The 15,530-nt window shown below is 36.3% G+C and overlaps 1 protein-coding gene across 1 annotated transcript in view; it reads right to left on the reverse strand.

Annotated features, from left to right (window-relative positions):
* Positions 1-211: 211 nt before the first annotated feature.
* Positions 212-15,530, reverse strand: part of RAB8B (RAB8B, member RAS oncogene family) — a 29,478-nt gene continuing 14,159 nt past the window's right edge. The window contains 9 exon segments of the mRNA XM_030014793.2: positions 212-4,154; positions 4,156-4,229; positions 4,359-4,383; positions 4,883-4,933; positions 7,188-7,253; positions 8,052-8,141; positions 9,161-9,238; positions 10,598-10,658; positions 11,846-11,906. Of these exon segments, the coding sequence (XP_029870653.2) occupies positions 4,083-4,154; positions 4,156-4,229; positions 4,359-4,383; positions 4,883-4,933; positions 7,188-7,253; positions 8,052-8,141; positions 9,161-9,238; positions 10,598-10,658; positions 11,846-11,906 (578 nt within the window). The 3' untranslated portion in view covers positions 212-4,082.

Genomic DNA, 15,530 nt, shown 5'->3' on the forward strand with positions numbered 1-15,530 from the left:
AGAGGAATTGCAGGAGAAATCTAAAGAACAGTCAAGTTTAGGAACAAGCAAAGCCATACAAAAACCCTTGTGGTTTGCCACTGAAGTTCAGCAAAACTTTACAGGTGCAACTCAGCTGGACACCTTTCCACAACAGATGTACTGAAAATAGAGTGGAAATGCCAACTGTATAAAAACTACATGGAATATTTCATACAAAATACTCCAATACTTTTCATTATGTAACTTTTATTTGAGACACACATTGTTGTAAAAAAGTTCACATGGAATAATAAAACCATTGGAGTGTGAAGGTTTTTTTTAGGGGTTGGGTTTGTTTTTTTGTCTATACACATCAATACACAATTAATGATTAGGTTTACAAGTTAACCACATGACAAGTTCACTTTTATCTGCAGGAGCTTTTCACATTACACCTTTATACCAGAGATAAAATGTGTTTAAACACACACAGTAGAACAATCCTATTTCAAAATTAAGCATTTTCTCAAGGACTATACTTCTTATTCTGAATTTAGTAGCTATATAGCATTAAAATAACTGAAGTTTTATTTGCAAAAATGTTTGTAAGGCCATAGGAATGCACTAAAATACTTAAATTCACCAGAAACAAGAAAAATCAATTGAAATCCTGCTTTTGTGGAGGAAAGAAATACAAGTTTTATTTATAAGAATGAGAATGGCATAAGCAGTTCAGTGAATGGAGGAGAAAAAAGACCTATTATCACCTACAGACCAATCCTTAAGCAGTTTAACATTGCAAAATTTCAGTTACATTAATAGATAACCAAACAGATGCATTTTCACAAATAACACATTTATGCATTTTACATATTATTCATGTACTTTCAAATCATTATCCATTCACAATATCTTAATGTGATATGTATATTCAAGACTCCTTTATTCACTTGTGAAAATGATCCACTTAATTCACTTGACTTCAGCAGACTAGTATGGGAAAGGTACTTACAATGGGAAACACTTTCTGTAAAAAGAACTACAGGTCTGAAAAGTCAATTAGCATTTTTGAGACTGTCCCCCAAATAGACAAGTGAGCTGCGTTAAGTTTCATGAGTGGTTTAAGCTTTAGCAATAATAGAACTTCCAGACAGTAAGTAAATCAAATATTCTATATACAGTCAACAAAAACTTCTTGTGCATGTTTTGCTGAGCACAGACTGAAAGCTAAAATTGCAAAGCACTGAGACCAGTTGGGTTTTTTTTTTGTTTTTTAAACCATTTAGAAAAATATTGGTCAAGATATAGTGCACAGACATGGGGCTGAGGGAAAGATTTCATAAAACTCCATAGCATAAGCAGCATTTTTGTTGTATCGAAATCCACCAAAAAATGTCTGCTTTTCCTGAAAGGTTAATGGCAATTTCTGGAACAAAACAGAAATACATTTGCTGCTTAATGAATAATTATATGACTTTCATTCTAATGGACATTAGAATACTAACTAGTTGACTGAGGTATAGTTAAGAGTCCTTCACAATTTAGATTATATAGTCTTGAGCAAAGTAGCAACAGAGACTGCACAAAACAATCATAGTGATATTAGAAAAGCCTGTAGTACCCAGCATCTGATGCATAGGCAGAACATACCATTTATCATCACCTGCTTGTCTAAAGGAAAATATAGCTAAAAAACTTTGCAGTAAAACATACAGCTGATTTGCACGCTAAGATACAGCACATTTTTCAATGTCTGACAAGGCAGACTGTACACAGAAAAAGGTCTATTCTGACCAAAAGTTAGCACACCGATAAAGTGCAGCCACTAGCCATTTAATACTGCTGGAGAAGAGGGGTGGGGGCAAAACAACAAAGAAAGAGAGCGAAATCTGCATTTTACCTTATCCATAAGACCACATGAAATTAGAATTCTTCAGTTTCAGCAGGGGACAACAAAATTGCATTAAATTCTTCTACAAATAGAAAAAGATGAACTTTACATGAACATTAAGCAAAGTGAAATATTTACTGCATTATTTTATCATGCATAAAGTGAATTTCCTATGGTCTTACCTCACATTTATGTACAGTTTAGCACAGCTAAATGTAAGAAAATAGCAAGTTCTTTTTCTCCCCCCCCATACAGAGCAGATACCCCAATTCGCTGCTGCTTCAAGAAGCACTTCATAGACCCTACTACTTACAGGCTCTTTCAAAGGGAAGTTCATGGAGACTAATATTGAATGAACATTTAACCACACAGCGAAGACAGGAAAAACAATACAAAGCATTCTGTAAACGGTGCCAAACACAGAACATGTCAGTTTTGGTTTCCAGACAACCCCTGAGATAAAAATCAAAGTATTACGACACCAAATAAGTCAGAGGTAAATTACTAAAAATAAACAACATTCATAATTGGTGTCACAACACTTTCTGTATAGAAGCACTTTTTTAAACCATACAGAAAACATAACTGCTTCAGCCTGTCCGAGTAAAACATCAAGGGTAGACAACAGAGCAGTTAGGGTTGCTTTGTATTTTCACTAAACCTTGTTGCCATGAAGATTTTTCTGGTTTAGTGCAGCAACAGCAGTTTATGAGATTCACCATCTAGTTACAATAACTATTTCTACTAAACTACATGTGGGGACAGGTTGATAACCACTTAAAACTTTATGGAGCCAGCTACTAATGTTAAACCTTTTAAAATCAAAAGTCTTTAAATCTAATGCTATTGGCCCCCCGTTCTCTTTCAAAATATTTACAACAGACCCAGAGATGACAAATTCAGTACCTGACACCACAAAATGAAGCAGTTATCTGTGGTAACAACCAACTCGCTGTTTACAACTCTAGACAATGTAGTGAGGCAAAAGCAAGCACATCAGACAGTAACTTTGACAATGACAGAATGCACCTATCCCCTAATAACAAACATGCTGGACACAAACTTGTAGTTAAAGCTTACAATGGTCCAAGTTTGGCACATCAACAGAACTAAAGCACCTGTTTTAATTGTTCATTGAGGAAATTTTTCAGAAGACAATAAAAAAGTAGTAGAACAAAGACTAGGTTATACAATGCTCAGTTGAGTAAAAAAAGGCAACTATGTTTCAACTCTGCTTCTAACAGTCTAGGTCACTGTACCAGTTTTTGATGAAAAAATAACTTAACTGCTTGAGCAGACCAAAGAGGGCTTCACACATTCAGCATTAACTCCATAACTAATAGTACATTATAGCCCTAATGTGACCGCTCCCTTAGTGCCAGAACTTGATAAATTTCAGCAACTGCACAGGAAGCTAGTTTTTGGACACCGCTGTTGTCAGGGTCAATGCTTACAGACATTAACGAACTATCCTTAGAATTACAGTAGAAATGGAAGTCACCTTTAGAAGCAGTCATTTCTGAACAAATGAATCCACAAAGAGATTACTCAAAAGTCATGCATTCAGCTTCCACAAGCCACTTAAGTGATAGTGATGAGGCCAATTTGTGACGATTTCAACTCCAGAGTGTACTTCATCAGAAACAAAAAAAGGTGCAGACAGTTTGAGCTAACAAAGGGAAGTTAAGTGAGGAAAGACACTGTGTTTATTCAAATAACTGAAAGGTGCATCTGTGAATCAGACAGTGACTGGCAATGCAGAACACAACTTTGCGAAGTCTGGTAAAGAAAGAAAAGCAACACACTACATTCAGAATAGAAGCCACAGCTTCTGCATGAACAGATTTGTGCATCTAAGAGAAAAAACCCATACAAATTGTTAAATGCCAATTGTTACAGTAATTCTCATCACTAGTGTGTCAACATCCATACTGCAGTCATGGCCACAAGTATACAGCATAGAAAATAATGGAAGTGAGACTTAATTTTTCCCTGGCTCTTCTGCTTGAAAATAAATTTGTTTAAAAAGAGAAAGAAAAACCTGCACAAATCTGTTAAGAATCTTACAAGTCAAACTGTGCAAATACAAATGTAAGATTGTGCTGTAACAGGCAGTAAGAGGCCAATATGGATGTGCAAAGTTAAAAGAAACATAGCAGCTTTTGCAACAGGCAATAAAACAGAAAGTAAAAAAGGAAAACAAGTTAACTCTTGCATTTGTGTCTCCACTTCATAGCTTCCATATCTGAGAAAGAAGAGCCTGACAGGTCAATAGGCTTAGTGAGCAAAATCCACTTGGTATTTTGTGTATCGCAGTCTACGTTCAATGGAGCTCTCAGCAGCAGCTTGGTGGTATTATTTCTGAGGCTTTGTGACCCTGTGCTTTCAAAGAAGCAGAAAAGGTTCTAAGTGTGCTGCAGTCTATCATTAGAAGTTCATCAAAGTAGCGTGCATCGAAAGAAGCTGCTCTTCTTAGATCGATTTTCTGTTATTTTTACTGGCCCACCTGCCCCTGACGAACTGCTGTCATTCTGAAAGAAAAGAGTATCAACACCATAAATTGCAGAAAAAAATAAGTCTAGTTTTCCTAGTTTCCCTCCCTACTTCCCCCATCTTACAAAGCAATAACGAGAGCAGAGGTTTATTGCAACTTGAGCTCCTCAATTACCCAGACTCTGTTAATCACTCAATAAACTTCCTATTTTAAAAAGAAACATTTATCCAACAATCCAGATCTGAAGTGTTAGCTGAAAGAGTGACTACATAATTTGATGTTTAATAAAACAAGGATCACACAGTTACATTTCAAAAGAACACATCAGTTGCAGGCTGCCCAATGTTAATGTTCATGCAAAATAAAGAACAATTACACACTGATGTGTAATAAAGTGTGATAAAGCACTGTTTGCTCAAATTTCATCTAGCATTCACTGTAATCCCCAGGAGTTTTTTGATAAGGCTACTACTCAGCCAATTATTATAGCAGTCATTTCAATGTATCTAGTTTGTATGCCAATTGGAAATACAAACCATTTTTCTGTTGAGCTTTGTCATAATGTCCCGTGCAAGTGTGAAAAATGCCTGGTGAGAAACAGAAATTAAAAAAAGAAAGAAAGAGAGTTAGTCACAAGACACATTAAAGACAAGATAGATTTGGAGTAACCAGACACATTAACAATACAGTATTCTGTAGGCCATTGCTAGCACTTCAAGTTGCAAGACATTCTATGTACACTAGCTGTTAACTTAAAACTGCAGTAAGCATGCTTTATAAGAAAAAACTATTTTTTTTAGTCTCCATCCCTCCAATCTTTGAAGCAAATGAACAGACTTTCCCATCACATACCTCTTGGGCAAAAAAAACAAAAAAACCAAAAAAAACCCAAAAACACACAAACAAAAAAACTGCGGAAGAGAAGGCTGCATACACTAACACACACTAATACTTCCCTCCGCCCCCCCCCCCCCCCCCCCCCCCCCCAAATTGTACTGTGCATCGCAACTAGAAACTCTCAGAGAGGTTTGAGGATGGCATGCCTGAGAAGACACATTAAGGTTAGCTTGCTTTCTGTCCTCCAAAAGTTTTGCTCCTGGACTATCTATAAAGTTATTTATGCTTCCAACATCCCTATTAAAAAAACAAAAAACAAAACAAAACAAAAAAAACAAAAAACAAAAACACTCTGGCAACTCTCAGCATCTCAGACTTCAATGTATGAAGGAGCAAAGAAACTTCTGTAGCAGAATTCTGCAATTCTCCAGAAGCAGGGAAAAGTAAGACTTTTAGGCTATCTGGAGATATCAACAATCCAAAGACAGTTCCACAAAGTAAAAAAACTGTAAACACTTCCCCTCTCATTGTGTTCAGATTATATCCACAGACACTCATTTAATGCAAATAAAATCACAACAAATAAATTAATTCACTTCTGATCACAAGAATATCACAATTGTGTCATTTCTCACAAGTTAAGCATTTGGTGGAAAGAAGACTAAGTCGTTACTTGCTGAATGCCTATACCAGCTGTATTTTTTAATGCTTTCTTCACTACTCACGTGACAATTGAAAAAAATATTCAGATAGCAAAGTCATGTGGAATAAGCACAAACTCATGTTGTACATTTAATGACCAACAGGAGTTAAAATGAAATTGCAAAGCATGTGATAAAAGAGCAAGTCAACCATCTGCAGGAACTAATGAAGATAAGTACTTTTTATTAGACTATTGCTATCCACCATTGGTATTAGCTGCTAATGTTCACACTTCCATTGTCTGCTGTAAGAATCATAATGATACTGCAAAAATCACGTCAAGCACTATTCCAGATGCAGCACAATGCAAATAAGTCCATTCTAACTATATTGTATAACAATCATCTTGCAATCAGAAAAAAAAACATTTGGCTGGCTCGGCATCAGTCATGTTATTTTAAAGTAGCAGCCTCTTTAGTTAATTTGTTAGCTGCATGATGTAAATTAAGTACACGTTTGGAAGACTTTCAAAAGGTATCCCATCCATACACATGGAAAGGCTTTTAGATGATTAGGTACAGGAACAACATTTAAGAACAAGTATGCCTTAACTGAATGAATGAATCTTAATGTAACTGCCTTTTGATATCATATTATTTTCTTGTCCACACTTCATAGAGTTAAGATCCTCCCTCCACCCTCCCTAAGATGACAAGAGTGATTCATGGTAAGATAGACTGGAGTTGAGCCACTCTTCCTTCCGATTCTATTTCCTTATGCTCTCATAAATAGGGATCTTATGTTTTTAGCACAAAATTTATTTGCAGGAAAAGACTGCAAGTCTATAGATAGAGTATTATAAGCCCTTCTCCTCCTCTAACATCAGCTTATGACAGTCTATGCTGATGTTGTAGGTTAACATACAAATCTTTGGTCTCATCTGCATAGCACATATTTATTAGTAACGTGAAGGCTCCTTGACACAGTAGCATGTTATTCTGAAAGTAAATAATCTTGAATCTAATTTCCTGCACAAAGCATTGTTCTAAAATTACACCTATTCCCTGTCCAAAAGCACTTGCAATTTAAGTAGTGAGGCACAGAAGTCTAAAGCAACTGTTTGCTACAATAATAGTAAACCAGTCTGTTAATATCCATTTAAAAAAAACAATTCCAGACATTACCAGAAAACAAGAAATGCTGGATTTTACAGCAGCTCTCTAAATATAACAAGATTGGTGACCCAGGAGCACAGTTGGTATTTCAGATCCCAGATCAGGTCAGAAAGCCCAGTAGATCATGAAACATGCCTCCACAGTAGTAGTTCAAGAAACACACTTAAGCATAACACGCATCTCTTACCTCTTCCACATTTATGCTGGATTTTGCACTTGTCTCCAAAAATTTGATTCCATAATCAATTGCTAACTGGAAGAGAGGTTAAAGTTTTTCAGTTTTTTTGAAGTTCCTTTGTAAAAGGAATGTTTCACCTAGGTTCATAATAAATAGATGCTGTATGCCACAGCAAGCTTTGAAAACAAAACCAAACAAGCTTCATTTCTGCTTTTCTCTTACAAAAACATTAAAGTTACTGGACAATTAGACAAAATATTAGAACAAGCCATACCCTCATGTAAATTCAAAACCAACAGAGAGATTAATTGCTCATAAAAAGACTTATTTAGGACCTAAAAGAACATTAAGATAGAATCTTCATTGATATGGATTTATGGACCAGATAACGACGTACAATCATCCCATAAGTTGTGTTACTAGCAACTACACTACTGTAGCTGTGTACATGATAGATTATATAGCATTCTTACTTGCTTGTTTGTTCGGCAGAACAACTAATTACTTAAGCTTTAATAACAGTACTTACGACAAGAATAAGTAACCACCATGGTGAATTGAGTACAACATGATCAAACTATAAACATAGCTTTATATTGAAATTTAGAATACTTCACACTATAGCAAAGGTCAACATTCTTTACAGGATCTTCCCCTCAAGACAATAGTACCATCAAGTTTAGTCAAGCTTGAAGATAGTCAAGTGCCATTTAAACAAAAAAAACCAACCTAGCATCCTATAATATATAAAAGTTTCTGAAACAAGAGGTTTGAGGCCCATTATCTCTCATATGCCTAAAACATACCAAATATCCAGCAGCCAAAGTCCTAAGAAAAGTAGGCTTCTGAACAAGGTAAGTCACCAAAGCTTACCTTCTCGCCTTTTTCTTTTGAGACCTGTCTTTTTTCGTTCATATCACATTTGTTACCCAGGATCATTCTTTCTACATCTGAAGAGGCATGCTGAAAGAAGAAAAAGTAATCTCTCAGAAACAGAAAGTGCATACTTAAAAGAAATTTACATGTCAAACTCATCCACAAATGAACATTTTATTTTTAAAAAGTTATCTAATGTGAAGGCATTACTGAGAAAGAAACTAACTTTTGAAACAGGCAATTTAATATTTAAATATTAAAATAGGTTGGATAATGACTCCTAGATTAAATTTACCTCGGTATTACTACAGATCAAATACAGTACCATGAGCTCTGTACCAGGCTGCGCACAAGCATTTCGTTATTCTGGAAATGTAACGGTACATACTTTACTTCCAAGTGGTGCATGGACATCTAGGGTATTTGGCTGAAGTATCATTACGCAGTACATTTGCATTTTTAAAATAGATTATTAATAAAAGAATTTTTACGTAATAATCACTTCAGCAAGATAACTTCAACAAGAAGCCCGTGGACTTTATGTTTAAGGAAAAAAACCCAGTAAGATTCTGTTACCTAACTACAGGTTTGCTAAAATTAAGGTTTCTCCTCTAACTTCATAATGACCTATCCCTACTTGACAGCATGTCCCTTTAAATGATTTATAGTAAGTTAGCAGGAAGGAAGCTTACCGAAGACCAAATGAAAAGGTCAAAAATCTCTAATCGGACAAAACACACAACACAGTAACAACTGAAGTTAGAGAGATCTGTCATCATCTCAGTGAAAGGTAGACACCCTAAGATCTTGCTCCTTCCCACTCCTTAGACACACCCAAAAGCAAAAAAGAACAATAACAGTCATATAGTAAGAGCAGTTTTGAAATACTTTATGCTTACTTCTTAAACTTAAGTTTTCTACCTTCTATCCCTAGACGAACGAGATAATATTGTCCCCACTAATAATCATTGTTGCATTCACTGCACAGTCTAACTTGGCTATATATATGTTGGCTACTATAATGAAGTGAATAATTACTTGATTATTATTTGTCCCAGGGAAATCATAAGATGGAACGAGTAAGAAGTACTTTCCAAAGCACCTACCTCCTCTATGTTTCTTATCCAGTTTTTTATGTTGTCAAAAGACTTTTCATTTGTGATGTCATACACCAGCATAATTCCCTAAATAAAATTAAGAAAATCTCGTTAAATGAGCTAGCACTATTGGTTGACTTTTGACGTATGCTGTTGATTATACTTCCAAGAAATTCAACATATGACTTATGCACCTATAATCCTTTCTCAAAGCATTAAGCCATTGCTGAGAATTTACCCAAAATATTACTATTTAACATCTTTTGCCACTGTTAGAGGTCAAACGCACCACCTATGTGAAATTTTAAATTATTAGCCTATAGTCAGGAAAAGTTTAGAAATTCTACTACAACAGCAATCAGGACTCTATTGTTAAAGTCAAGTTGAGAAGCAGCAGCTTTAAGCAGTCAAAGATGACAAACCTGTGAGATCCAATCTGCTGGGGCCAGTAGATACTTACAGCAAAGCTGACACTAGGTGCTCTCCCAGAAGCTTTAGCTCTTTCAGACAGTTATGTACGTATACTAGCGTGGGCTCTCAACAATTAGCAAAGTATGGGAAACGACACAACAGCTGCATTAAGGACAGATTGCCAGGTTCACCTCCATTCCTTATTGCCTTTCCAATCATTCCTCGTAGGACAAAGAAAAGTCCTTGGCCATGGACTGGGAGGTGGGGAGAAGACCATGTCACTGCCAAAACCTTTTTAAGTACTAGGAAGCTCTAACACAGAGCCACAACCATTACTATTTCTCCTCATCTGTATTCCGTAACAGACCCACAGCCAGCCTACGAATGGAACAGATCTGTTCTTACAAAGTGATAAAAACATGTAGTAGCAGTATAGCTAGTAATCAGCAAGTTGAAATTAACAGCGTCCCAACATAAAGTATCTCAAATCATAGCATTAAGGACCATTACAAGCAGCTGTACCACAAAGAGTGCAGGCTCTAAGTCAGTTATTTGACTTCAAGTCATTCTTAATGGAGGAAAACGTAACAGTAGTTTTTGTAGGTGATTGTACTTCTAGCCCAGATTTTACAATCTCTACTGGCTGAAGGAAAAGCAATTCAGTGAAATACACTTTTAATATTAAAATAATTCATTATCTATTTTTCAAACATTTCAAATGTTTAAAGGGGTTGATTGCATTAAAAAAAACTTGTCTCATTAAAGCTTGGCAACTTAGCTTCTTATTATAATCTGCAGAAATTAATTATATTAAAAAAGACAATAAGGCTTGAAGTTTCATCACAAAAACAGGACCAGACAAAGTACAGAAAAAACACAAAACAAGAAAACCCCAACCAAATCACAAATTTTATTCCCCACATCTCAAGCCACAATTATCTAATACTCTAGTTGAAGACTTACATGATATAACCTTTAGAAGAGCAAACCAGTTACATTAGTTGTGCCTAATTTTTTTAAAGTGAGAGTACTTACCATGGCTCCTCTGTAGTAAGCTGTTGTGATTGTGCGGAATCTCTCCTGGCCTGCTGTATCCCTAAAATTCAGTGAAAACAAGTATTTGTTGGAGGGGATCTTTACACTGTTCTGTACTTAGATATGTCTTTTTAAACAGAGTAACAATGTATGGATACTCACTCATTAACAAAAAATACCATTTAGAAGCTGTTTGCACAGGTTCTTCAGCCCTCAAAATCTTCCTCACTCCCAAGCTACCCTGCTTACATCAGTGGTTATAGCAGCATCATAAATATGGCACAAAAGCATTTAAATTTTCATGCAAGCAATAAAACTCAGCACTACACAGCCTTCCCTAGAATAACTAAAAAAGGCAGCTCTGATGCATCGGAGTCCTGCATTAAACAAAAATTAACACATGCAGCAGTAAAATATTTTAGGATAGTGCATTTTCATGTACAGTTAGCTATTAAAATCAGCCACTATACCTTAGTGTGCTGATACTTTATCCTAGATGACTTCAAAGCAGTATCTGTCTGTGAGTGAACAAGAGGACCAAAGTGTTTGGCTACTAGTCACATCTAGTGGGAGCTGAACTCCAAAGGCCTGACAAAAACCAGCTTTTTGACTTACATTACAGACAGAAAATTTGTACCAACCACTTCTGGCACTTCACTTCCTTAGCCACGAGAATTCTGGCTCGCATGCAAGTATCACAACTATCTTTTTGAGAACCTGAGAAATCAGCAAGAGCCCTCCCTACATTCACCAGTAGCATTTAAAGAGTTTGGCATGTGTAATAATGCTACACCAAAAATACTCATCTGCTGCTATCAGGAGACTCAGTCTCTACTAACCCACCATGCAAAGGAACGGGAGCGTTATCACTCACCTGTGCCTCTGTGAGTACAACTAGGTATCAAAGTATCAGAGGAGATTACATTTTATTAGGTTGCATATTTTAGTTTACAGCTATGAAGTTAATACTTCTCTTCCACACAGAACAGCTAAAGGAGCATTTAAGAGGACAGCTTTTGATAAAATGGGAAGTTGCTGTAACGTTTGCATATGAACAGGCTATTTCCTGTGCTACTGAAGCAGAACCACTCCAAGAGCAAGCTAGAAGAAAGCATAAACCTTATGGACAGTCAATGTATAAAAGGTGTGAAACTTCTGGTACACCCAGGCTCAAAAGCTATGAAGTATTCCTGCCCAAAAGATTAATTCAATACTCACTGAAAATTTAAATTACTTTGGAATACTTACCATATTTGTAGCTTGATTTTCTTTCCATCTAATTCTATTGTTCTGATCTTAAAGTCAATTCCTGCCAGAGAAAGAGAGAGTCTAAGTTTTGCAATAAATGAAAAGGAAGCATTCAGTTTCCTTTTGACAATTTGGTAAGAGCAAACTTAGGCAAAAGAATTACTCTGACGTTGCCATTTCTTCCAAACACTAGGAAGTGCTGAGGATGCATAAAGTTTTCGGCTGCATCCAACATGCCAAGGATAAATTATTCTGCACAATGAAAATAGACCAAAAACTCAAGCTCACTACTAGAGTTAATCAAGATTATGAGAGAAATATTTAATCTCAAAATTCTTCCATTTTACACTGATAAGGTCACTAGTATGAATATATATTTTTCTCAACTTTTTGACTAGCCCCTGCAGTTCAACTCAATTCCCTGGAACCTCTGCTGGCTCTGAGGAAAAAATACATACTATCACCCCTTAGTTCCTTTTCAAAACTAGCATCTACTTCTGAAAACTGATGTTTAATGCAGTCTAATCAGACATCACAGTAAATGGTAAAGCGTCACAGGAGAGAAAAGCTATACAGATAGTTACTGAAGGTGACTGAAATAGATGACACATGGGACTTTTTTAAGAACACCAGTTTAGGAGTAACTTCGATTTTCTAGGAAGCTCCAAAAAGGTATCAAGAAACACCTCTCTCCTTTCCCCCTGCTTACACTTCCACATGGTACCCATCAGTTCTGAGACTGATTTTGAAGACAGATTTTAAGCTGGAGGGGTGTGGGGGGGAAGAATTAATTCAGAAGGGCTTAATAATGTCTTTTAAGGTTTAGAGGGATAAAATGGATCTATGAATCAAAGCCAAGATGTCAAAACAGACCAGCCTTTACCCTGGACTATTTTAACTTTCGCATCTCTAAACCTATGCTATAACATAGTTCAAATTGAGACTGTTCAAGTCCCAGTATGTGACTGCCAGATTTTTGAATCCCAGGACAGCCACTTCCATGTACCCCCCAATTAATCTGTTTTGAAACTAATGGCCCATTTTTTCGGGCAGGTAAGTTTATTTATTTATTTAATTTCTTCTTTTTTCAGATGTAATTTAAGTGACACTTATCAAGAGTATCTTAATTGGGAAAATGCTGTTTCGAGCTTTAAGAATTCATCCATCACTTAAGGAGGAAGCTATGGGATTTTTTAAAAATATACTAGAGTAGTATTTGAATATGAAATACAGACATTCATTAACTATTTGACTTTCATTCTTCTCGCATGCGATATTAATATTTTAATATACTGAAAATACCAAGTCTCAGCCAGCTGATCTTGATGTGCTATGGATATGTAGTTTAGCCCATTAGTTAGAATACAAATTATGAGCAGAAATATCACATCAGCACTTTTAACAGCGTATGAAATTAATTGCATTAATTTAAAATGCTATGACTACTGCTACAATTGCCATTTCCCAAGATTCACTAGTAGATTTACAGGCAAAAAGATACTTTCATTAATTCACATTCCTCTAAAAATGACATAAGAATGATGTGTACTTTAAAAAAAATCCTTATTACATGTAACAGAAGCTTGGCAAGTGTTTCAATTTACATTTGATAGGATTCTGTGTCTCCCTTGTTGTAAAGGTTTTTCTCTTAAGTAGGTGCAACACCTGCTGAAATCACAGGTAATTGTTTTCAGGTCTGAAAACAAAGTACCTTTGCTCTCAATAGATTTTCTTTTGGCCTCAAAGGTTATAAAGCACAAATACAGATTTTTCTGGAAAGGGTATTGTATCACGGACAACAGCAAATTAAACCTGTTTTAAAAGCTGCTTTATGTCTAGGCCTGAAGTCTTAGAATTAAGTATAACAACAATCGGGAAAACTAGGTTGAGAGACTACTGTGGTTTAAAGATAATTCTGTATATACTGTCAACTGCTGAAGCTAAGACACATCAGCATAAACAGTGAAAGACTCCTGTAGGGACGGTTTTCCGAGAAAGCAAGCTTACACTGCAGTTAGATATCTATGTGCACCAATCCATGCCTTGCACAGACTGGTTTATTGTGGTGAGTCATTTCCCTCGCAGCACCAAGATGATTTACACCACCATTCCTTTGATCACTTCTAAAACTCAGGATCTGCACAAAAAACATCTTCTCAGAACTTAAGATTTCTAGTAGGAACTTCACCTAAATTCTCAAATAAAGATGAATTTCAAAGCTAAAAGAAGAATATAAAGAGGAAGGCCACGAATATTTCTGTTATGACACTAATAAGTTTAACCAATGCAGCTGCAACTTTTTAGAGGCTAAAATGAACTAGAAACTGCTGTTTCTTTTGTTCTTTCACTTCAGTAACAGGAAGTGGTGAGCTGCAAACATTTGTAGAGCAAGCCTGGTGACATGGGCTACCACTTCCTGCCAAGTGCACTTGCATGGCTAAGTACAAGCAACGTTTTGGTTACAGTTAAAATTAAATTATGGCATGTAAAACACTCCAACGACTACAGCATTTCAAAAGCGATTACTGACGTAAAGTTTCCTTTATCAATTAATTCTTATTTTACACAGTCACACACCGGGACGCGAAAGTTAGAAGATACTGGGGTCTAATAAAGAAGAGTCATTCGCAAATCAGAAAGTTTGATTGCAAAGGATCACACAGCTTTCACAGTTTTAAAATGCAACGTGCAGTGCTGTTCTCTCCAGTAGGGAGAAAAAGCCCAGAAACATTTGGATGTCCATCTGAAGTTAAGTTTTAGAAGCTTTTAGAAAACGCAGACCCAGATTAATTCTTAGAATGCAAAGTCTAACAGGATAATTATTTTTAACTGCTAAAGCAGAGTTGCCACACAAGTCTGACACACTGGTGTCCATCTAGCAAGTCAGTACATATTAGACGAGCATCTGCTGCAGAAATCGCAAACTTTCAGCCTGCAAGGATGAAGTCAAAGTTGAGACCTGAACTGTGCATTGTTAGGACTGTAATTGCTTGCATTTCCCTTGCATCATGGGGTAAAAGTAGCTGAGGGCTTATTGTTCTTCAAAATCCTTTTCAGATCCTTGCTAACTACAGGCCAGGGATGCATCCTCTCTTCTCACTTTACTGAGGATATTTTCTCCCTTAGCTTCCAATAAAACTGTCAAAGAATACACTGAGCAGAGAAATCTGCACACTAAGAAAAAGTCAGTGTCATTAGTGCCACACGAAGACTGACACAAAAAACCATGAGAGCTGCATGTGGCCGTTATTTACCTTGTATCACTACACAAACCTAATAAAATTCACCAGCTAGGGTATACCATTGTCCAACGCCACATACCAAAATATGAGACCAGGGAAGGGAGACTGGCCTCACCTAGGCCTCTTTCGGTTTAAGCGAAAAAGTCACATTCGTCTCATGCACTGAAAGCTCTTCTACCACTACTTCTTCTTCTTCTGCCACTCTGCTCCCTAGTTACATGTTCCTCCTTATCCAGCCAACCTAGGCAGATTTTACCCATAATTAAGCTGTAATGCAATGATTTTAAAGAGGCATTGGGAAATGCTCCAAAGAGCTGCATTACAATACTAAATGTACAGGACCGCCCAGCAGTACATATTGAGAGGTTCCTTTTCCAGCTTTAGTACCAATGGTTTTCTACTATGAACCTTAACAAAACTAGTCTGATGCAATTCCTACAAGA

This window comes from Aquila chrysaetos, chromosome 5 (genome assembly GCF_900496995.4).
Source record: "Aquila chrysaetos chrysaetos chromosome 5, bAquChr1.4, whole genome shotgun sequence".
Lineage (NCBI taxonomy): Eukaryota > Metazoa > Chordata > Aves > Accipitriformes > Accipitridae > Aquila > Aquila chrysaetos.